At 41.8% G+C, this 23,449-nt stretch overlaps 1 protein-coding gene across 3 annotated transcripts in view; it reads right to left on the bottom strand.

Annotated features, from left to right (window-relative positions):
- The window catches only part of AGPAT5 (1-acylglycerol-3-phosphate O-acyltransferase 5), a 100,635-nt gene that overhangs the window by 36,441 nt on the left and 40,745 nt on the right, over positions 1-23,449 (bottom strand). For all 3 annotated transcript variants that reach the window (XM_068281356.1, XM_068281357.1, XM_068281358.1), the window contains exons 3-6: positions 22,992-23,107; positions 20,467-20,556; positions 5,798-5,888; positions 976-1,137 (exon numbers count right to left, since the gene is read on the bottom strand). In XM_068281356.1, coding sequence (XP_068137457.1) covers positions 976-1,137; positions 5,798-5,888; positions 20,467-20,556; positions 22,992-23,107 — 459 coding nt within the window. The remainder of the gene's footprint in view (positions 1-975; positions 1,138-5,797; positions 5,889-20,466; positions 20,557-22,991; positions 23,108-23,449) is intronic.

Here is a 23,449-nt window from a genome sequence, read left to right as displayed (position 1 = left end):
AAAGCAAAAATTAATGGCAAAAGTAATCAAATGATTTCTTTGTTTTGTGTGGATATAAAACCGTTATTTCATGGTGTGTTTAACAGGATCTCAGACACAGGTGTGTCAAAGGTACCGATGGTCATGTCTAGGAGAACTCATTGAGAAGCATGAAGTCAGTTTGGTCAGGTGATAAGCAAATCTCTGATTCGCTAGTTATGATCATGTGCCAAAGCAGGATGTGATCACAGCAAATCAGAACTTTGCAAATCTATCAGCTGATAAAACAAAATCACATGCATCTCTGAGTTCTCCTCGACGTGACCCTCACTAGTCAGAGGGAGTTTCCGGACGGTCATATGGCAACCTGTCACAAGGCAAGCAGCTTTGACTATTGATACGTTAAATTCATTGCAGGTTATAAGAAAAAATAAGCAACCATACAGATGCATCTGTCATCAGTAACTTACTATGGCAGCTCATGTCATCAACTTACTAAAGCAATATTTAGAAGGGGGCAAACTTCCTGTTTGCCAGAAAACATGCTGTTATTTCTCCCAAGTGTCCATTTTTTTACCCCCCATTGTTATAAAAGTGGTGATCTACTCCACTGTTCACTCAATACCCCATCTGGCCCTTTTATTGCAGATCTCCACTTAAAAAGCCGAGGTAAGTGGCCATAAAGAGTCCAGACACTGCTTACACCTAATTTTCAAATAACAGAGCAAGAACTAACTGTCCTAATGGGGTTTAGTAATCCGAATGGACGGGGGTTGGTCTGACCACCAACTGTAGGGTAATTATGGCACAGTGATTTGAGTGTTTTGAAATCCATTGTGCCAAAAAAAAAAAAAAGCAAAAACTAATTTGCTAGTTACAACACTGCTTATGCCTGCTTGTATATGATCATCCATTAGCCTAAAACAGAAAATGTATCCGTTTATGATCTGCAAAGCAGACAGAAAAAAAACACAGAAAAACAGTAGATAGCTGTACCTGCCATAGATGGTGCCTCTCTTCGCTGTCCACTCGGAGTTATGGTTCCTTCGTATGCTACAGTAATGTCATATACTGCATCCAGGTAGTCCTGCATGGTCTCAATTGCCAGATGAGTAGCCTTCACACGTGGAGTCAGTACATGCTTTAATACTGGGAGCCCTAAGATATAAAATGTATTGATGCGATTACCAAATGTTCTGTTGAATTGAGATTTTTGCAATAACTACATAATAAACAGTATGCACTGTATTTGCAGTTTATCATACAGGAGCCAGCGATGCTGTTCCCAGATATGGTTGATAACTGAAAAAAACTGCTAACACAGCTCACACTGTGGTGCATGCCACAACCCAAATCTGCTTCTGCTATGTGTTAGCACTTCCTGCTCAGGTGCTTAATTGGAAAAAAATTTTATTATTATTGTTAGACAAACGTTTGTATTTCCTACAGAAACCTTCAAAAATTTGAGAATGTGTGTGAATGCTAATATGTGTTTGCATGCTTTCACACAAACATGCCAACATGTCCAGTGGGATCGAGTCCTTAAAAAGTTGTCAGCATTTTCCACGTGATGGAGATGCGACACGGACGCAACCACATTCAATGTAACCTCTTTACTGCCCATGGCCAAATGCAATTCAACTACAAAAGAAATACTTAAAGAGGAACCGTGACCAAGAATTGAACTTTATCCCAATCAGTAGCTGATACCCCCTTTTACATGAGAAATCTATTCCTTATCACAAACTGATCATCTGGGGGATCTGCATGGCTGATATTGTGGTGAAACCCCTCCCACAGTGTTTCCTGTCTGTGAACCTCATTGCATGGTGGGAAATAACAGCCGTTTACAGCTGGGTCCAACTGCCAAAAAAGCAAGCAGCATCTCCTTCCAGTGACATCACCTGTTAGCAGTAAAAATGTCACCATGTGGTAAATGTCAGAATGTAAATCAGGAAGAGGAAAGATTTTACAATGGGAAAACACTGACTAAATCATTTATACATTATTAATTGTAAAAATTAAGCACTTTTTTCTTACATTATTTTCACTGGAGTTCCCCTTTAAATCAAAACAATACTCAAACTGAAACTACAGCAGTGCCTTCAACGCTCAGTGGTTCCCAAGCTGTTTGCTTATACCCAGGCAGGTATACAAACTGTCTGAAACTATAGGAAACTAACTGCCTCTCACCTGAGTCAGGGGAAACTTCTAACCTCACTGAAGGCTGCCATAAAACCTTCCAGCACTGAGATGCAGTGACCACCTGGGCAGCTTCCCAGACAGTAATGTGTCTGCCCACTATCACTCTTACTGACGGTTTAGGGTAAATTCAAGAGAACCGGCTGAGATACAACAGGTCCCCTTTTTAAACATCCAGTTACCTGGCATGAATTCAGAATCATAACAATTATGAAAAGCTTTCATCTAATAACGATTTAAAGTTACAAATATGAACAGAGATAAAGGCAGTAAATGAAAGCATACAAAGTCACGTAAGCCTATAAATATTCACTATAGTATGACCACAGAGCATGTACAATCGTGGGAATGGTGTTTAAGAACCTCAAGAGCTTATTCCACCTAGATAGGAAATCAGTAATGTTAAGCAGACGCAGTCATGTTTTTGTTCTAGATGATGACTGAGTTACCAATTTATTACTGTCACTTGAAGGTTGTTTGAGGATAAGCTTGTATGCTTCCTACTTCGTGTTAAGCCATAAGATAAACGGGCCGGCTTACAGACTCATTTGCTTCCATATCTTTTGAGGATTTGTCACAACTACACTAGATCAATGCTTCTGAGATGCAAAATTTTAACATAATTTTGAGCACATCTGTACATGGACTATGTTATCCAGTCTGAAATCTACTTTACGCTTATTTTAGAATATGAAAGACTGTGCAGAAAAGTGTACCAGACACCAACAACAATTGCTAGAAAAATGTGTGTTCTTTAGCCAAATAAACAGAGAGTGCCACAACAAAGACTTGCATGGAACAAGATAGCGTTTGGCCGCACCACCATAAACAATCTATGCACGTATATAGTAAACATACAAAGAAAACTTTAGAGTTGGCAAAATTAATGTTTTCTGATGTGTCTGGAAGGCGGTTTCTGCTTTCCTACACCAGCAAGGCTGGTTAGGTCTTAGATCACCACCTTTACTATATACCAGTCCTCATTAAAATTATGATCCAATGCAGACTTTTTCCAACTGAGCTACCAGGTATTTCACATAAATAAGGAGAGAGGTATTAATATATCATAGGTACTTCTCCCCTCAAGGTGTTTTACACAGACTATACTGCAGCATGGAATTTAGACAGTAACAAAGCCCAATTAATCAACGGGATTATTGTAGAAAATGGCCAGTCACCCCAGGGAAAGCTCCATTAATGTGGACCTGAACTCTTGCACAGGACAGAAGGGAAGCATACAGAAATGCACTCTGTATGTATTTAGAGAGTTTTGCCTGTAACTCCCCCTCATCTGTGACTAAGCACAAGTTGTAATTTGACCCCTTGCCTGTGTCAGCTGCCTACCACGGCAGACAGTTAATTGGTAAACACAGGATGTTAGAAATATGTCTGCTTCCATAAAAGCAGGAAGTAGACAGACTGCAGATTTATATCAGCTGTAACAAAGATATGTGTTTCCTTAACATTTATTATGCTGTTGCATATCTTTTAGATCAGAGAGGAAGTTCTGAGTTCAGGTCCCCTTAAAGGGAACCAGAGATGAACGTTTCACACAAAATAAACATATCAGTTGATAGCTTGTAAGGAATAAATGCTCAACCTGATAATTTCGCTGCTCCGGTGTGCCTTTTTTAGTGTTTTTTTATCCATTATTGCTCCAGGAAAAATCAAATCTGGCCGCCGATTCATATATCTTCTGCTTCCGGGTTATGAGTTGTTCTGGATGTGCTGTCTAGGCTATATGAGACTAGGCTGCTGCAGCCTTTTATCTGTGTGCTATCATTTTGATAGGATGTGCAGCTGCCTGTAGGAAGTGTCTCTCATAGGAATGAAACTGCAGTCATCATTATTTATGCAGAGGCACACAGAGCACACAGATCATATTGCTCTGTTTCAGAGCTCCTCTCTCAGCAGCAGCAGCCCCTCCCATGTCATCACAGCTCTCAGTATGCAAAGCAGGAAATATGAGCCAGGAGGTGGCAGGCTTGGGCTTGAAAAGACTCCACAGAAGAGTGACTCAGCTATAATGATTCCAGGTCAAACCTAGACGGAGCCAGTCGGGGATTTTTATCACAGCTGCTAATGGACTAATTAAGCAGATAAGAATGAAACTAAAAGCAGGGTAGGTGTTTACTGTCATGGTCCCACTGATAAATGTAATAAAATACATGAGGGTGCTACGTCTCTGGTTCTCTTTAAAGGGATACTTAAGCCTGGCATAGAAAAAAAATCAGTTTTACTCACCTGGGGCTTCTTTCAGCCCCCTGCAGCTGTCCCGTGCTCTCGCAGTCACTCATGGATCCTCCTGTCTGCCTGGAGAAAGTTCAAACACGGGGAGAACGTATAACCACATGCACACCAATAAGGGCCAGTTTCCACTTCAGCCACACGGTGGCACTTCTGGGTCTGCGGTTACGCAGACTAATCCCATCAGCTGTGCTACGCACGGCTATAAGATTCACAGCTCCCCGCATCAATTAGGATGGAAATGCCGGCCGAATCGCTAGCGCAAGCAGTTTCCCTGCGCGATTTGCCTGCAGGGAAAGTCTGTTTTCGGCACGGAAACCGCGCAAGTGGAAACGGGCCCTTAAGGCCTGTTTACAGGCTTGCTCAATATCGTCAACAAGGATAGAGACAATTCCTCGGGCAACAGTGCAGGGTTGAGGTTGTGCAGACACATCACTCGCTCGCAAGAGAGCAATGTGTTCTTTTCTACGCGGGGTATTGAGCAGCACGGGAATGATGTCACACGGCGGGTGGATTAAGTGGCAAGAACAATGTTGTAAGCTGAAGTGAACTGCCAGGACACATCACAGGCTGATAGAGGCACCAGTGCGGAGGCTGCTGTACAAATGATGGATTCTCAGCCGTGGCATTCATTATCGGCCACCTTGGGCGGGTTTCATTAGCGCGTATATGGAGCTTTAGCCACCATGCCATCCAAATGATAGATACAATTGTGGTGTATACTCTCAGGGATAGCACAATGACTAGATGGCTTTGAGTATTCCAATCACTAATGATCATCGAAATGGGGGGGGGGGGGGGTTCACTGTTGGTTATGGGCAATCATTACCAAAACATGCTGCCCTCTGCCCCTTACAGACAAGACAAACAACATTTATATTGTGCTTTTCTCCTGGCTGACTCAAAGCGCCAGAGCTGCAGCCACCAGGACGCGCTCTATAGGCAGTAACAGTGTTAGGGAGACTTGCCTAAGGTCTCCTACTGAATAGGTGCAGCTTCCTGAACAGGCGGAGCCGAGATTCGAACCCTGGACCTAGATCAGTCTCTCCTCCTGCAAGTTGAAGGCAGTGTTCTGTCTTATGTGGTGACAGAATAATGTTCGGAAACACACAGGAGTGAATGTAAAACAGAGGATCTGAGCTGTGCATCAGAGGAAGTAGCTGAACACTACTACACCCCTCCTGCAAAGGAATCAACGTGTCACTGGTAAACTCATCTCAGGTCAAAGTGCTGGATAAAATTTATGTAAACAAAGAAATGCGCTATGACATGACACAAAAAGGTCACTGAGATAAAATTGAAAACTGCTAGATTAGGAATTTTGTAACACAGATCAGGATTTCATGAGGATTGTTCAATATTGTTTTACCTTCTTTCATGGCAAAAGCCTGGCTATCGGAAATGACCTTCGGTATATTGGGGTTGTAACGTGTTCCTTCTGGGAAAATCACAAGATACATCTGTAAACAGGAAAAAAAAAGTGTGATGATTATCAGCTCAGTGAAGCTACAATCTTTGATGAAACATAATCAGAGACTGTAGGCAATGCCATCTTGAGAATGTGATTGACTTTCCTGGACTGATTAAAATACCAGAATGCAGAAAAAAAGGAGTTATTTTAGTAATTTACACTTTAAAAACCTGATACTCAATTAGGTTGATTATGTCAATTTTAACGGTTTACAAAAAGTAGCACACATTTTGCAAACAATTCCTGAACAAGAAATGACAACACTGCGTGTCTGGAGTCATTTCATCCTACGCAAGGGAGACTGAGCCATGTGGGGCAGCACGATGGCGTAGTGGTTAGCGCTCTCGCCTTGCTGCGCTGGGTCCCTGATTTGGATCCCAGCCAGGTTAACATCTACAAGGAGTTTGTATGTTCTCCTCGCGTCTGCATGTGTTTCCTCCAGGCACTCGGGTTTCCTCCCATACCCCACAAACATACAGAAAATGAATTTGCTTCCCCCTAAGTTGGCCCTAGACTACGATACATACACTACACAATACATAGAAATATGATTGGTAGGGATTCGATTGTGAGCCCCTCTGAAGGCTAATTAGGTGACAAAATATACTCTGTACAGTCCCGCAAAAGATGTTGGCACTATATAAATACGAAATAATAATGTCTTATTTGGCTGGAAGACAGATGGCGTGTTCCCTTTGAGAGTCAAGCAAGTGAAATGTAGCATCAGAGTATCAGTGAACTGGCATCTTACCATTACACTGTCACCACTGCAAGCAATTTATGGCAGTCTTTACCACTGCCAAACAGTCCAATATCAGTGGTTTGCTGCAACCCACTATGCAGTCCTCCGTATAATTATTTATACCATGCTTAAAGTTGGATAAAACACCATATTAACTAATTTAATTATTTAAAAAAATTAATTAAAAAAAAAAGTATCCAAGAAAAAAATTACTTATTTAGCTTACCCATCCTGTTTTTAGTGTTCCATGTCAGGTTAAGGAGAATGAGATATGAAATATTTCTGCTGGTTTCCATCTTTACGATTTCTCTGTGATGCCATAAGTGACATCACTTCTGCCCTGTTTTATTTCAACCCATCTCAGTGTTCATTTTGCCTCCCTACTGCCACAGCTTACTGTCCTTCCCACAGCAAACATCACCTAGACAACAGGCTTACATCCCTGTGTAAACTCTTCAAAGGGCTGGAGAGGATTCAATTATGATCTGGTCATAGTGTCCTTACCTTATCTGAAATAGGAAACGTGTTGGTTATTTTCACGCTAGAATAGATAAGCTTGTTACTGTAGCTAAAATTTAAAAAGACAAAAAAATCCCCTACAATCCTGCTGGTGGTACCTGCAACTAGGAAAAATGCACCCAGATCGGGTAAAAAGAAAAAAAAAAAAAGGTGGGGCATATAGAGACCTATTTCGTCAAAAAAAGGGGGAGTTTACATATATTTTTGGGTCACTATTTTTGGCCTCATTTTATTTTTGGGAATTTACAACTCCATTTAACAAGTTGTTACAACTACCTTTAACAAGCAGGAAAGAGGGGTCAGGGAATGGGTCAAATTTAAAGTAATGCTAGTCCCCCAATTTCTCAACTGCAAAGAGCCCGTAGTCTGCTCAACACCAGATAGGAGGAGATGTCCATTTTATACACAGTCCAACAAAGCAGGACTAGAACAGTCTGCTTATCTGTGAGAGAGCTTGGGTTCAGTAATACTATTACATTGTATTATTGTAGTAATGTGGCCTAATACAGTATGCCTGAACATGCAAGGTCCATTTTAATAGTTGACAAATGATAACTCTATCCAATTACTATTGCATACTTTTAGCAAACTTTGACATATCTGAGCTGAAAGCTTGATGAAAGCAGACTTGTTCAAACTAATCTCTGGAAAGGGCAGCTCTTTTCATCCAAAGATTAACTCTACCAAGCTGCTTGAATAAACAGACTTATACCCAGATTTATGAGTATTACACACGTTTAGAAACACTTAATTCCGCTAGGCAGAAAGTGCAACGTTTTATTATGACTTGGTGATTTGTATGTTAAGCTCTCCAGGATACATTGATCTTAGTTTACCATTCCTCAGTGGGAGTGGATTAGGATATCTCCTGGCAAGAACTGTGTGTAAAAATCTCCCTCCAACTATGGAGAGAAAAATACAGTCCCAGTAATATCCTCAGGTAATCTCCAATAGTCTTAGCATACTGCACTTCTGCATGCAACACAGACTTTACAGTAAGTGGAAGGGAATGCAAGCTGCTACTCAAATATTTACAATAGCTCTGAAAAGGGGTGTATGGTTTTTAAAAAGCTATTTAGCCTCCACCCAATACACTAAAAAAAAAAATTGGTGGGATACTTTTTAAAGTGTATGCAAACTATTTTTTTTAGTTTGAGTTAGGGCCCGTTCCCACTTGTGCGGTGCGGAATTGTCGCAGAAACTGCGGTAATGAATTTGCATGCGGATGTGAATTTGTTAGCGTTTGTATGTGAATTTTACTGCGAATTCGCATACGATTTCGCATGTGTGTGTATGTATGCGAATTTAGCCATGTCAGTGCCTGTGTGCTTTTATGCGAAATCGTATGCAAATTCACGGTAAAATTCGTATACCGAAACCGCATGCAAATTTCCTATTAAATATATTGTATGCGAATTGCAGCGAGCGAATTCTGATGGCTCTGCCGTGCAGATTTTTCCTGCACACAAAACCGCAAAGAAATCCTGACAAGTGGAAACAGCCCCATCCACTTGTATTGCCTATACGAATTCACAAGCGGCAAATGCATGCAAATTCGCAATAGTGGAAACGGGCCCTTATACAGAAATACATTCAACCTCTACATTTGAATTTCTGAATTCAAAAGCCGTGAAACATACTCTGTGCTCTCCAGCAGAAATACAGAGACTAAACTGCTATTAAAGTAATATACCAATTACTCATGTGATCAAAATGTAAAGACTGGGGCCCATATGCAATCAACTTTCCTTTTTAGTTTTTTTTTCCCTAGGTGATATTTTCATACCCTGTGAAAATGCCGTTAAAACCGCAAGCAATCTAAAAAAAATACTCTAAATAATTTTACAGTACTTTTTCACCTACTTTTTGAAACGTTTTTAATGGAAGAGTGCTTTTTTGGTGGGAAAAAAAAAAAATCTGTCCTCTGATAAATTATGTAGCTACATCAAAAAAAACATGAAAAAGAAAAGCAGTCAGCTTCAAGTAAAAGTGAAGAAATAGTTTAAGAAGGGTAATATTTATGGAATCCTTGGCGAGATATCATTTATGACAGTTTTTATGATTTATAAATTACAATAATATTTTGTAATAATTATAATGGAACATATTTTAGCGACACTACTGAAGTTAACACCATAACTTCATGAGACACGTGTGCCAAATATAAAGCCCTTTGCCTCCAAGAAATCCCAAGGCCACCAAGTACTACACAATATCCAGTTTCTCAAGTCTAGCTCTGCAACGCCAACTAATTCCAATACTATTATTAGGGAAGATAAAGCAACTGGGATTTGTCAAATGTGGTCAAGTGATGTTCATAAACCTAACAAAGCTAAGAGATCCATATGACAAAAAATAAAGTCAAAACTCGGTTACAATCTGTAGGGAAAGTCATGGGAAAAGTCTTCTGGCTCAGCAAATCTTTGACTATCGGAATTACTGTGAATTTATATGAGGAAAGGCAGCCAACTACAAGTGCTCTTAGCAACCTTTGTTATTGCAGATTTTGCAAATAAACTATGAGCTTACTCCAGTAAATAGATATTATATATACTGCAACAGGAAAGAACGCAGGGGAGGAGGGGTTGCACTTTGCTTTAGATCAGCTTTGAAAATCAGACCACTTACTGTAGGTCCTACCAACTCGTTTGAATGCTTGGGGGTGCAACTTTCAGCTGAGGAAAACATTAACATATTGCTGATCTACCGCCCACCAGAAAAATACTCAGACTTCCTTGAGGAACTTGTAGACCTCCTATGCAACCTAACACTGGAACACCCCAGATGGATTGTTCTTGGAGATTTCAATACATGGGTGGACGACTCCTCTTCACAATTTGGAAAAGAGCTACCTCGTGCCTTACATGAACTGGGCTTCCTCCAATCAATCAGCTCTGCTACTCACAGGAAAGGTCACACTCTGGACCTTATATTCCATACTGGGCTGTCAATAGCCAATGTGGAAATTAATCCTGTTGCCTGGTCAGACCATCACACTATCCACTTCTCCCTCTCAATACCAGCCGTCAAACACCAGGTCAAGAATCAAATAAAATATCGCCGCTTAAAAGGGCTAACACCTCAACATATCCGAGATAACCTTAGCTTTGATGAATTGACTGACTCCAGCTTGGACCCTGATACTCTGGTGTTTAAATACAACAAATGTGTGTCCTCCACCTTTGAGACCATTGCTTCTCTGCGCACCAAATATCTTACTCCACACCATCATGCACAGTGGTTTGATAACGCTATAAAAGAGCTGAAAAGACAAGGCCGAAAACTTGAGAGGCTGTGGCGCAAATCTCAGTCCCCAGAAGACAAACATGCCTTAATCTTCCACTTGAAGAGCTACCAAAAGGTAATCACGGGAAAAAAATCATCCTTTCTATCACAAGAGATTGCAAATGCAGTTAACAAACCAGCCCAACTGTTCCGCACAGTGGAAAAACTCTGCAACCCAGCATGTCAAAAACTTAATATCGAGTCTTCAAAGGACCTCTGTGACCAATTTGCCCATTTCTTCACAGACAAAGTCTCCGCTATAAGGTCCGCCATCCAACTTACAGCATCTGAGCCTAATATAGCGCCGAAGACCATTAGCAGAGACAACGTAACACCTTGGTCAAACTTCAAAGAAATTGATGAAGAAGTCACATCAAGCATCCTCCTTCACGTCCGCCTAACTACCTGTGACCTGGATCCTGGCCCAACACAGTTCATGTTGAACTGCCCCGACCTGTTCGTACCGGTATTCCTCAAAATTGTTAACTGTTCCTTACAATCAGGGATATTTCCTGCTTTACTGAAGGAAGCAATCATCAGGCCTCTCCTCAAAAAACCCTCCCTGGACCCAGATGCAATGACCAGCTACAGACCTGTCTCTAACCTCCCCTTTCTGGGCAAGCTAATTGAAAAAGCTGTATACCTCCAGCTAGAAGCCAGAATCCTACAAAATAACAGTTATGACCCATTCCAGTCTGGCTTCAGGAAACACCACAGCACTGAAACTGCCCTCATCCAAATATGCAACCACCTGCTCATGGCAAGAGACAGAGGAGAGTGCTCGATCCTCATACTGCTAGACCTTTCTGCAGCCTTTGACACAGTTGACCATGACATCTTGATAAACAGGCTACAGGAATACTGCGGCATTGATGGCATAGTACTTCAGTGGTTCCAATCCTCCTTGAGTGGCAGAACCCACAAAGTGTCTATGGGGCCCTTCCTGTCCACCCCTGTAACACTTAAGTATGGGGTGCCCCAGGGCTCAATCCCCTCTCCCCTGCTTTTCACGATTTACATGCTACCGTTGGGAAAACTAATCCAAAAACATGGCCTGACATACCACTGCTATGCAGACGACACCCAACGATATCTTTCCTTCAAGCCTGGTGTGACAGACCCAACTCTAACTATAAACGCCTGCTTACATGAACTACAGCAATGGATGAATGACAACTGGCTGAAACTAAATGCAGACAAAACTGAAGTCCTTCTGATTGGAGGGCAGAGCATGATAACAAAACAACTTAAAGAGAATCTGTATTGGTAAAATCGCACAAAAGTAAACATACCAGTGTGTTAGGGGACATCTCCTATTACTCTCTGTCAAAATTTCGCCGCTCCTCGCCGCATTAAAAGTGGTTAAAAACAGTTTTAAAAAGTTTGTTTGTAAACAAACAAAATGGCCACCGAAACAGGAAGTAGGTTGATGTACAGTATGTCCACACATAGAAAATACATCCATACACAAGCAGGCTGTATACAGCATTCCTTTTGAATCTCAAGTGATCATTTGTGTGTTTCTTTCCCCCTGCAGTTCTCATGCACTGAAGTTTCAGGCTGCTCGTTTCTTCCTGCAAACAGCTTTGCCCTTGTCTGTAATTCCTCACTATGTGAAAGCCCAGCCAGCTCAGAGGACGATTTATCCAGCTTGTAAAAGATAAGAGAGAAGAGAGAAGCTGCTCTAATCTAAATAATACACAGGCAGTGTGCATAGAGGGGCCTGGAAGGGGGAGTTCATAGCAGAACCACAACACTGAAGAACTTGGCAGCCTTCCAGACACAGGCTGACAAGTCTGACAAGAGAGAGATAAGTTGATTTATTACAGAGATGGTGATAGTAGAACATGCTGCAGTAAGCCAGAACACATTAGACTAGCTTTTGGAACTTGTAGGATGATAAAAAACAGGATGCAATTTTTGTTACGGAGTCTCTTTAACTTGCAGTCTTCACCACTGGGAATAGGAGGCACGGATCTACGCAGCTCTGATCATGTGCGTAGCCTGGGAGTTCTAATTGATGGGGATTTAAACTTCAGAACTCAAATCTCTGCTGTGGTGAAATCATCCTATTTTCACCTGAAGAACATTGCAAAAATCAAGCACCTCATACCCCCAGAAGATCTGCCAACCTTAGTCCACGCCTTCATCACATCCCGACTGGACTACTGCAATGCTCTCTACACTGGCCTTCCAAAAAAGGTCTTGTACCGCCTACAGCTGATACAGAATACTGCTGCCAGACTGCTAACCAACCAACCCCGTCACTGCCACATAATGCCAGTCCTGCATTCCCTTCACTGGCTACCTATAGAATGGAGGGTCCTATTCAAGATCGGCCTACTGACATTTAAATCCCTGAATAATCTAGGCCCTGGATACTTGAAAGATATGTTACAGCTGCGTAGCAATCCCCGCATTCTCAGATCCACAGGTTCTAATAATCTAGTCATACCCAGAGTCCACTTGGAAACTTTTGGTCCCAGAGCCTTCTGTCATGCTGCCCCTACGTTTTGGAACTCCTTACCTCAACAGATCAGGACAGCCCCATCCCTGGATGTGTTTAAATCCAGACTGAAAACCCACCTGTTCAGTCTGGCATTTGCAGAAATATAACTTTTGTTGTGTGAATACTTCATCCTACTAATTACTGAATCTGAGAGAGCCTAAGCGCTTTGAGTCCTATGGGAGAAAAGCGCTATAGAAATGTTATTGTATTGTATATTATAGCTATACTACCACATGGGAGCTAAAATATCTACAGCTGGAGTAAAGGAGAATAAATTCAAAATTCTTAAAGGATGCATTAGGTAAGAAAAGAAAATGGTACATACATGTTCATGTAATGGTACACAGAAGAGGGGGGGGGGGGGGGGTTGGAGGACCCTGTCCTCATTTGTTGTGTACCATTACATGAACATGTAGGCACCATGCCTCATTCTGTTTTTTTTTTTTTTTTTAACCTCATGTACCCTGAGCCCACTAACACAGTTGTGTCCGTTTTTTAGCATCTGTAACATTGATGTGTTGCTAAAAAGCAGACAACAGTGCACAACTGCGCTAGTGGGCTCAGGCCCTGGTGGCAATGTGAGGTGAAAATAAACTTATGATATAATGAATTGTATGTGTATACAGCTAAGAATTAGAACATCAGTAGCAAAGAACAGGATCTCATATTGTTTCCAGAACAAGATGAGTTAAGAAACTCTAGTTATCTATGCAAAAGAGCTGCTCTGAGCTCTCTGACCCAACTTGGGTCTGAGATGTTCCTTATTTCTGAAGCACTTATAGATCAAAGAAACAGGGAGAGGCCGCTTTAGATAAGGTTTTACTGCAGGAGATTTCAAAGGGTCATTAGCTCTGCTCTGTTTCATAGTTTAAAATACAGAATGTGGTTTGTAATTGCAAATATGACAGAATGATGCAAAGTTATAAAAAAAAGCTATATGACTGAAAATAAAAGTATGAAACTTTTCTATGCTACTATTGTTCTATCTGCACTACACATACAAATCATATCACTAGTGACCTTAGCCCGTTTAAAAAACGGGCTTTAGGTCTGTCAGCGCGCCTACCCGGCAGCCGCGTGCACACCCGCTCACCCGGAAGGCCCCCTGGCCCGTCCTGCTCCCGTCCCAGGCTGTCCCTGCGGCACATGCGCAGTAACACAAACGCAGGGAGACACACACACACAGGGACCGGACGCAAAGAGACAGAGGGGTTTTATCATATCACAAGTGTTTTTTTCTTCATTTTCACTTTAAAGGACAACTAGTGAGAGCTATATAGAAGCTAAAATATTTATTTCCATTTAAGCAATATCAGTTGCCTGTTAAACCTCTGCATCTAATACTTTTAGCCATAGACCCTGAACAAGCATGCAGCAGATCAGGTGTTTCTGATATTATTGTCAGATCTGACAAGATTAGCTGCATGCTTGCTTCTGGTGTGCGAGTCAGACACTACAGAAGCCAAATAGACCAGCAGGGCTGCCAGCAACTGGTATTGTTTAAGAGGAAATATATATCACAGCCTCCATATTCTTCTCACTACAACTGTCCTTTAAGGTCTTAATTCAGGCACATAATTAAGGAGATTTGGCCAAATGTCTCCTTTGGCAAATGAAGTATTTGTAGCTAGAAATCACCTTATAAATATTTGGTCATGTGACAAAACATCCCAACTGAAGTAACGCTGAGCAGGCTGGGAGTTTATGCAAGAGGCGGGCAACAAACACTATACTAGTGCTGTACCTACTGCCACATTTTGTAAGGAGCCCTGTCTCCACCAGGCCTTGCCATTCTCTCTGTAATCAACAGTCCATTTGAGGGTGTCGATTCATTGATTGGAATTTACAGAACTATATAAAAGAATGAATACTCATCCGACAACCCTCGACAACTAATGCTCCGCTATCCATCTTCCTACAAGGCGGATACGAGCAGGCGTCACATGACGGGCACAAACAGGAAGTCAAGTGATTCCCGGTACTTTGTGCAGAGTGGTCGGGGATCTTAAACATCGGATCTGCTGTGACGGTTGCTAACCATCGTTTGTGTAAATGTGTGTATTTGCGATGCTGGGAGTGCCAGGAGGTATAACTTTGGGAGCCTGCTCCAAGTTTTGCAAAAATATGTAAATTGAGGCACCATCCCTATTCATCTCACAGACTGCAATTGCAGAAGCAAGCCATGCATAGAAAGTCAATATGAGAAAAATAGACAGCGTTCATCGTGTGTTTAGGTGAAACAAATGGCTGGGATCATCATTAGTGTAGTAGGTTAAGTATATACAGGTGAACAGACTGATGAGTAAAATGTGTACAGAGCAAATTGTCCTGACACATTTTGTGGTCAAAGGCTTTACTCAGAAATACATAGGAATTTCTTATTTTGCGGTTACGAAACAAAAAAGGTTTTACTTAATAACATGCATATTCTTTAGAAATATCAAGTATCTTATGCATTATGTAAATATATATCCCTATACTAAAGCTCTAGAGGAGTAGATACCAGTAATATAAGTTTCTAAGTAAAAAAAAAATTACCATCATGCAAACTTGAATCATGTACTGTAATTAAGGTGGCAAACTTTAGGGGGCACCAGCAGCATTCACTGGTACATTCGACAATTTTTCTCAAACACTCCTTCTGCTGCGGACACAGACTGGAGAGCTACAAGTATGTGAATCCCGCCTATTTGTTTGCCTTTCTGTCCGGCCCTGCCTCCTCTCCTCATGCTGCTGCCATCCCAGAGGTAAGCTTTTCTAGTCTGAGGCGTGTGTCTGTGTGTGCACATGTCTGTTTTTGTATGCAGTGTTCTCCCCAGAATTTTTTTTCTACCAGGGGCGGCATGAAAAAGTAGGCTGGTAGGGCGAGTTAAGAGAATGCAGGGCCGGCACTTCTCTGCATAACTCGGCTTACAGCAGAGAAGGAGGTAAGCCGATGGCTCACCAAAACTAGCCGGGTGGTGCACCCAGCTAAAAGAGCCTGGGGAGAACACTGGTTTGTATGTTTCTCTTTGTGTGAATGAATACGCACACAGCAGCACAAACGCAATCATAACAGAGGAGCATACTAATACTCTGCAAGGGTATTGAGGGAGCACATGAAGGCCCATCAGCCAGATCTGGGGCCCTGGGCAATTACCCAGTTTGCCCCTCTGGAACCGATGGCCTCTGTATTTCCCTGTCCCGCTCAGCTAATTTTTCATGCCACTCAGCTACAAAAAAAAAAAAATCTGGGGAAAACACTGCTCACAAACTACCATAATCTGTGTCAAGATGCAATGCTCACTAAGTACCGCAATGCTCAGGGCCCTTTCACACTGGGAGCTGATCCGTGCGTTTTAACGGATCGCTCCTAGGATGCGTTTAGAAAGGTTACATGAAAGTCTATTTGACTTTCATGTTAATTTTCACATTAGACAAAGCGTTCCAGAGCGTTACATTGTCATGCATCTGGGAGCTTTTAATCTTCCAGTGCCAGCGTTTTCCCGTCAGGTGAATTAGAACTACCGCCGCAACTCCCTGACATTACGCCGCAGGTCATAACACATGCATGAAATCCGGTTCATGCACACGTTATGTAATGTGAAAGAGGTCTCACAAACTACCACAACCTGTGACAAGAAGCAATGCTCACAAACAATGCTCGCCTGGTCTATTTGGTCTCTCATTACACCCTTTGACTTGCCACAGGTGAATCCGTTACAAAAAGGAGCAAGACTAATCGTATCTTGGAATACATGACTGGAATATCTCCACTACTGTCAGAACACAGAAGAAAATATCTGCTAATGGTGGCCACTAATGATCCAATCTTTTTCATCCAATCTTACCGTATCTATGTAGTAGAAGGGTAAATTGAGTGAATATACTGAATGGATACTTCAGGCAGTTACCTTACATTACATAGAAATGGTAAGATTGGATGAAAAAGATTGGATCATTAGTGGCCACCTAAAAAAGACGAAAGAAAAGGACCAGAAGGAGTCTACCTGAAAAGAAGAGTTGGTGGTTTCTCCATACTGGTTAATTTTTGCATTCAGCCAAGAGTTTTAATTTAATATTTCATAACTTGTGTAATATATATATATATATATATATATATATATATATATATATATATATATATATATATATATAATATACACACACACATTCACCTAAAGGATTATTAGGAACACCTGTTCAATTTCTCATTAATGCAGTTATCTAATCAACCAATCACATAGCAGTTGCTTCAATGCATTTAGGTGTGTGGTCCTTGTCAAGACAATCTCCTGAACTCCAAACTGAATGTCAGAATATGAAAGTAAGGCGATTTAAGCAATTTTGAGCGTGGCATGGTTGTTGGTGCCAGTCTGAGTATTTCACAATCTGCTCAGTTACTGTGATTTTCACGCACAACCATTTCTAGGGTTTACAAAGAATGGGGTGAAAAGGGAAAAAACATCCAGTATGCGGCAGTCCTGTGGGCTAAAATGCCTTGTTGATGCTAGAGGTCAGAGGAGAATGGGCCGACTGATTCAAGCTGATAGAAGAGCAACGTTGACTGAAATAACCACTCGTTACAACCAAGGTATGCACCAAAGCATTTGTGAAGCCACCTCAAGCACAACCTTGAGATGGATGGGCTACAACAGCAAAAGACCCCACCGTGTACCACTCATCTCCACTCCAAATAGGAAAAAGAGGCTACAATTTGCATGAGCTCACCAAAATTGGACAGTTGAAGACTGGAAAAATGTTGCCTGGTCTGATGAGTCTCAATAGAGTCAGAATTTGGTGTAAACAGAATGAGAACATGGATCCATCATGCCTTACCACTGTGCAGGCTGGTGGTGGTGTAATGGTGTGGGGGATGTTTTCTTGGCACACTTTAGGCCCATTAGTGCCAATTGGGCATCATTTAAATGTCACGGGCAACCCGAGCATGGTTTCTGACCATGTCCATTCCTTCATGACCACCATGTACCCATCCTCTGATGACTACTTCTAGCAGGATACTGCACCATGTCACAAAGCTTGAATCATTTCAAATTGGTTTCTTGAACATGACAATGAGTTCACTGTACTAAAATGGCCCAAACAATCACCAGATCTCAACCCAATAGAGCATCTTTGGGACGTGATGGAACGGGAGCTTCGTGCCCTGGATGTGCATCCCACAAATCTCCATCAACTGCAAGATGCTATTCTATCAATATGGGCCAACATTTCTAAAGAATGCTTTCAGCAACTTGTTCAATCAATGCCACGTAGAATTAAGGCAGTTCTGGAGGCTAAAGAGGGTCAAATTCGTATTAGTATGGTGTTCCTAATAATCCTTTAGGTGAGTGTATATTAGACGTTAGGCCTGTTTGCTAATTAACGACACTGGGCTGGGTGGTAGCGCCACACAGGTGCATGGCCTTGCGCCTGCGCAGTACTGGGGCAGCACACAAAAAAAACATGGAATAGGAATACCAAATCATTAAAACAACAAGGAACATTGCCAAAGAACTACAGTAGGAAAATTTTTGTCAAATACAAGAATCAAGTGGGTGTGCCTGAGTGCCCGCCAGACTCCATACTGAACGCAAGTAACACACAAACTGACCTATGCCATGACCTTATAAATAATTGTGCCTTTTAATAACGGAAAAATGCTCATCTTTTGTTAGTGGATGTGAATGTTAACTTGTTATCTATGTTGGACAAATAAAAAAAGTAGTGACAGGCTTTTTACAGCTGAGTCTTGCTAAGAAGATAGAGTGGAAATGCAAACTTGAGTTCAGCTATGCCGTAATCTTCCCTGTGGCACAGTCATACACTATAGAATGTAATTCCAGTTTCATGCACTGAGATTACAGAGGACACTGTTTTCACAATGTCACTTTACATTCACAATACATAGCACATTTACCTCAGGGGCCACTTACAGACTTCTTCACACTTTTCTAAGTAAACGTTAAAATATGAACATTACATATATATGACTATGTAAACACAAGCAATAATTCCAGAGGGTATTTAACCCTAACCTACTAGGGCATACTTATTTTAATGACACTGCCTTTAAAATAAAAGCACGCAGTAAAAAAATCCACATGCTCCTTCTCTAAGGCTATCATACAGAAAATAATGGATTATGGGTCTGAGGCGATAATGCACAACACAGACCTTTCTAATGGAGGCAGAAGTCTATTAATGAAGATTTCTGCTACCGTATATACTCAAGTAGAAACCCGAGTTTTTGGGCCCAAAAAAGTGGCCCAAAAGTGGGGCTCTCGGTTTATACTAGAGTCATATACTTGAGTAACTAAAATAAAACCCACCGCGAGCACCCCCACCCGCCACAGGAAGAGTGGAGCTTGATTGTAAGCCACTGTCGGAGCAGAGCAGCATGTACTGTGAGCAGCTTGTAGTGTTCTGAGGAGGTGAGGTGAGGCTGCACTGCTCTCACCTGCTGGCTGCTGCCCGGGCATCAGTCGGCATGTACTGTGCTTCTCCCGCCGGTTCTCCGCTGCCCTCTCAAGCCAATTTTCCCTGCTGTCAGTGGATCGGAGTTCCGGAAACTTTTTACACGGCAAGGAGTCCTCTGCTGTTCCTCCCAGTTGCATTGCTGTGACTCCTGCAATGCCATATAGGCGCCATAGCGGTGAGGTTAGAGAGGACTCCGATCCACTGACAGCGGGGGAAATTGGCGTGAGAGGGCAGCGGAGAACCAGCGAACCGGTAGGAGAAGCACAGTACATGCCGACCGATGCCCGGGTAGCAGCCAGCAGGTGAGAGCAATGCAGCCTCACCTCCTCAGAAGACTACAAGCTGCTCACAGTACATGCTGCTCTGCTCCGACAGTGGTTGACAATCAAGCTCCACTCTTCCTGTGGGGTGCTCGTGGGGACTTACATTTTATTATTAGTAAATTTACAGTATATGTAACTAGCTTCAAAGCAGATATGACCTTTCCCTGGCACCCTGTGTATTCCTGAGCTCTAGTGAGCCCCTTAATTTGTGTAGTGGCATACTATTTTGACTATGAACACAGAAGTTCATCTTAGCTCTAAAAAGTTAAGCAAAAGCATAATAACCTTTAAAGAAAAAATATTTCTTTGTTTATATCTAATACAAATCCTGCAATACATCTGCAGTGTGTCTACTGCCTGCTTTCATGGAAGTAGACATATTGTTAACATCCTGTATTTACTAATTAGCTGCATTGCCCTGACAGTCAGCTGACAGATGAGAGGGGGCATTTCCCTGTTTTCCTTCTATCCACTGCAAGACGTCCACTCTAAAAGTCACCAGTGGCTGCTGCATTTCCTATCCCCGGCTTATACACGAGTCAATAATTTTTTCCGCGGATTTCAAGGTAAAAGTTGGGGGAACGGCTTATACTCTGGTCGGCTTATACTCGAGTATATACACTACTTACTAAATACATTTTCTACTCTACATACTAAATGATTCCCCAAAGGACAGAATATAAAGTCAGTTCAAACATGTAATTTGTATAAGCAAAGTTGAATTTGTTACCTGAGTTTTTGCCTTCATCTGAGACTGTAACTTGTTTTTCATATTTTTTTCATTAAATTTGGCACTCCTCTTGACATAAACTCCCCCATGCTGGCAAAAAAGGGTTTTAAAATACAATGTTAAACAAATACAAAATGATGTACTTCTACGTAATTACACGGTCATACGCAGTTATAACAATGGTGTACACAGCTTGTAGGTTTGTCAGTTAATGCTAAAAGTGGCTACACACACTATATTAAACTTATCTGAGATGGCCATTTAAGGCTGCCAGCCTGTGTACACGTGTCCCAAGAGTTTGCTCATAAAGGAACCCGAGTTGAGACATATGGAGGCTGCCATATTTATTTCCTTTTAGGCCTCTTTCACAGTGGGACGGTGCGTTTGATGCGACGTTAAGGTAGCATAACGTGCCCCTAATGCAACACATTGAAAGACTATAGCTTGGACGTTATAGTACATTCTTTAGCCCTGCCTTTGGTGCGCCGTTTTCGTCGCACAGTGATTGAATGAAAACGACGCATGCGTTACATATAAAAAAAAAATAAAAAAAACCATTACTGAGCATGTGCAACACACACAATGAAGCAGATTTATTGCTAAACACACAGCATGCAGCACTTTCTAAATATTGCTACACGTGACACACAACGCAACGTGTGCACTGTGAATGTTGCACAGACTTAATATTGCTGTGCGTTAGTCCACGTTAAAACATTTTCTAACGTGCAACTTTAACGTCGCACTGTGAAAGAGGCCTTAAACAATACCAGTTTACTGCAGCCAGAGATCAGCAGGGCTGCCAGATGTGTGTGAATTGCACACTTAAAACAAGCATGTGGCTATTCCAGTCAGATGTGTGATCCACATGCTTTTAACAAAACAAGTGTCTGCACCCATTTGTAGATATCAATTAGAGTGTGCTAGGGCACTGGGAATTTACTAAACAAAACAAAAAGGTATGCCTCAAGGTACAGCACTACTCAGGATTGTAGGAAAATTATAACATAACTCAATTAAAAACTGCACAGGCATATTATGTCTTCCATTAAAATGTTTAAAATGAAACCCTAAAAGGCTGTGACTGACTCAGCCAGCAGTATATAATAAATCACATACATGGTCCACAGTATTATGCATATCCAACTTTAAATTATACCATGTAATTAGTATACTGAAATGGGTACCATAATGGACCCATTCAGAAGAACCAGGGTTCTGAAAATATGCAAAGTGCAAGAAGAATATTACATATCAATGAAATACACTACACATGATTGCTATAGTGAAAGTGCCAGTGCAAAATACTAAAATATAGTGCAACCGTGGCATCTGTGAGTTGGATAGACCCAAATGAAGATGAGCCAGAGATCAGTCGTGGGGTTACCCTGTAGCCCCTACTAGTTCCACAGTGTCAACCTCCTTCTCGAGGAAGGAGAGTGCCCCTTAAAACATTTAAGGGGCCCTTCTCAAGAGTACCCCTTAGAATATTTTAATGGAAGATATCATATACCTGTACAGTTTATAATAAAATATTGTTATAAATGTCCTACAATCCCAAGTAGTGCTGTTCCTGCATGCCTTTTCTGGGTCTACGGCATAATGTTCTCAGATTTTCCGTGTTTTTGATGGTCACGTTTAGGAGAACTCATGGAGAAGCATATGACTGGTTTAAGGGGCCCATACACCTAACGATTTTCCCGCCGATATACGGACGATTCGATCACAGTGATAGAATCAGCTGTGAAATCGCCGCACACACCGCTGACAGAACGATCGATTTCCGTCCGAAATCGATGTTTCCCGTCGATCCGTCCGTGCAGAAGATTTTCTCAATCGCCGGCAGGTCGGGAGTGCGTCGTTAGCAGCATTCGAATGCCCGACGCAATACAGCGGGTATACATTACCTGTTCCGGCCGGCGCGAATCCCCTGGTCCCAGCTGTCTTCTTCTCCGCTCCGGGCTCAAGACCATTCCTGCAGCTACACAGAACTTCCTGTCCCGGCAGGAAGTTTAAACAATAGAGCGCCCTGGACAGGAAGTTCAGTAGCTGCAGGAACGGTCTTGAGCCCGGAGCGGAGAAGAAGACAGCTGGGACCAGGAGACTTGCGCCGTCCGGAAAAGGTAATGTATGGGGGGGGCAGCTCCACAGATTGTGATCGGTTTCAGGCTGAAATCGATTCACAATCTGTTTGCAGTAAAGGTGGCCATACGATCCCTCTCTGATGAGATTCGATCAGAGAGGGATCTATCTGTTGGTCGAATCTGATGGCAAATCGACCAGTGTATGGCCACCTTTAGCCAGGTGATAGATATGCAAATCTCTTATTTGCTAGTCATGGCCATGTGCTAAAGCTGGATGTGATCACAGCCTATCTAATCTATCAGCTGATAATACATATCACATGCTTCTCCGTGAGTTCTCCTAGACGTGACCATTACTAAATTAAAAGGAAGGCTTATTGCTGAAAAAATAAAGATGGAATTTCACTTAAAATTTCTTCACACAGCAAAATCAGTTAATACCTGTGAAAAATACCAGCCATACAGAGGAAGGTATTTGAGTCCATCTTTCAGAACATATCTGACATGACCCAAGGCTTTCTGCTGTACGGCCATCATGTCTGCAATAATCCAGTCAACTGCAGAAAGACACAAACAGAAGTATTTTAGCACACACCACTAAAGAACTGCAATACTATAAAAAAACAAAACACAACAACAACAACAACAAAAATAATGTAAATGAAAGCCAGGGAGATTAACACATTCAGTATAATGTAATAATGAACATTCTAGACTAGCAATAAGCATAACGGTCACATGCGTGTCATTTCTTTCTGATGGCTGTGTAATATAACAGTGCAAATGCCATTATAAATGAAACAGACCTGTAACTTCTGACCACAATGCAGTCTGCATGACAGTCCTACAGAAAAGTCAATGGCTTTGCCTCTTTTTTGGCCTTGAGATTGTGCAAAGCA

The sequence above is a fragment of the Hyperolius riggenbachi genome, chromosome 4, assembly GCF_040937935.1.
Source record: "Hyperolius riggenbachi isolate aHypRig1 chromosome 4, aHypRig1.pri, whole genome shotgun sequence".
NCBI lineage: Eukaryota > Metazoa > Chordata > Amphibia > Anura > Hyperoliidae > Hyperolius > Hyperolius riggenbachi.
The sequence above is the reverse complement of the archived record's forward strand: the minus strand, read 5'-3'. Positions and strand labels throughout refer to the sequence as shown.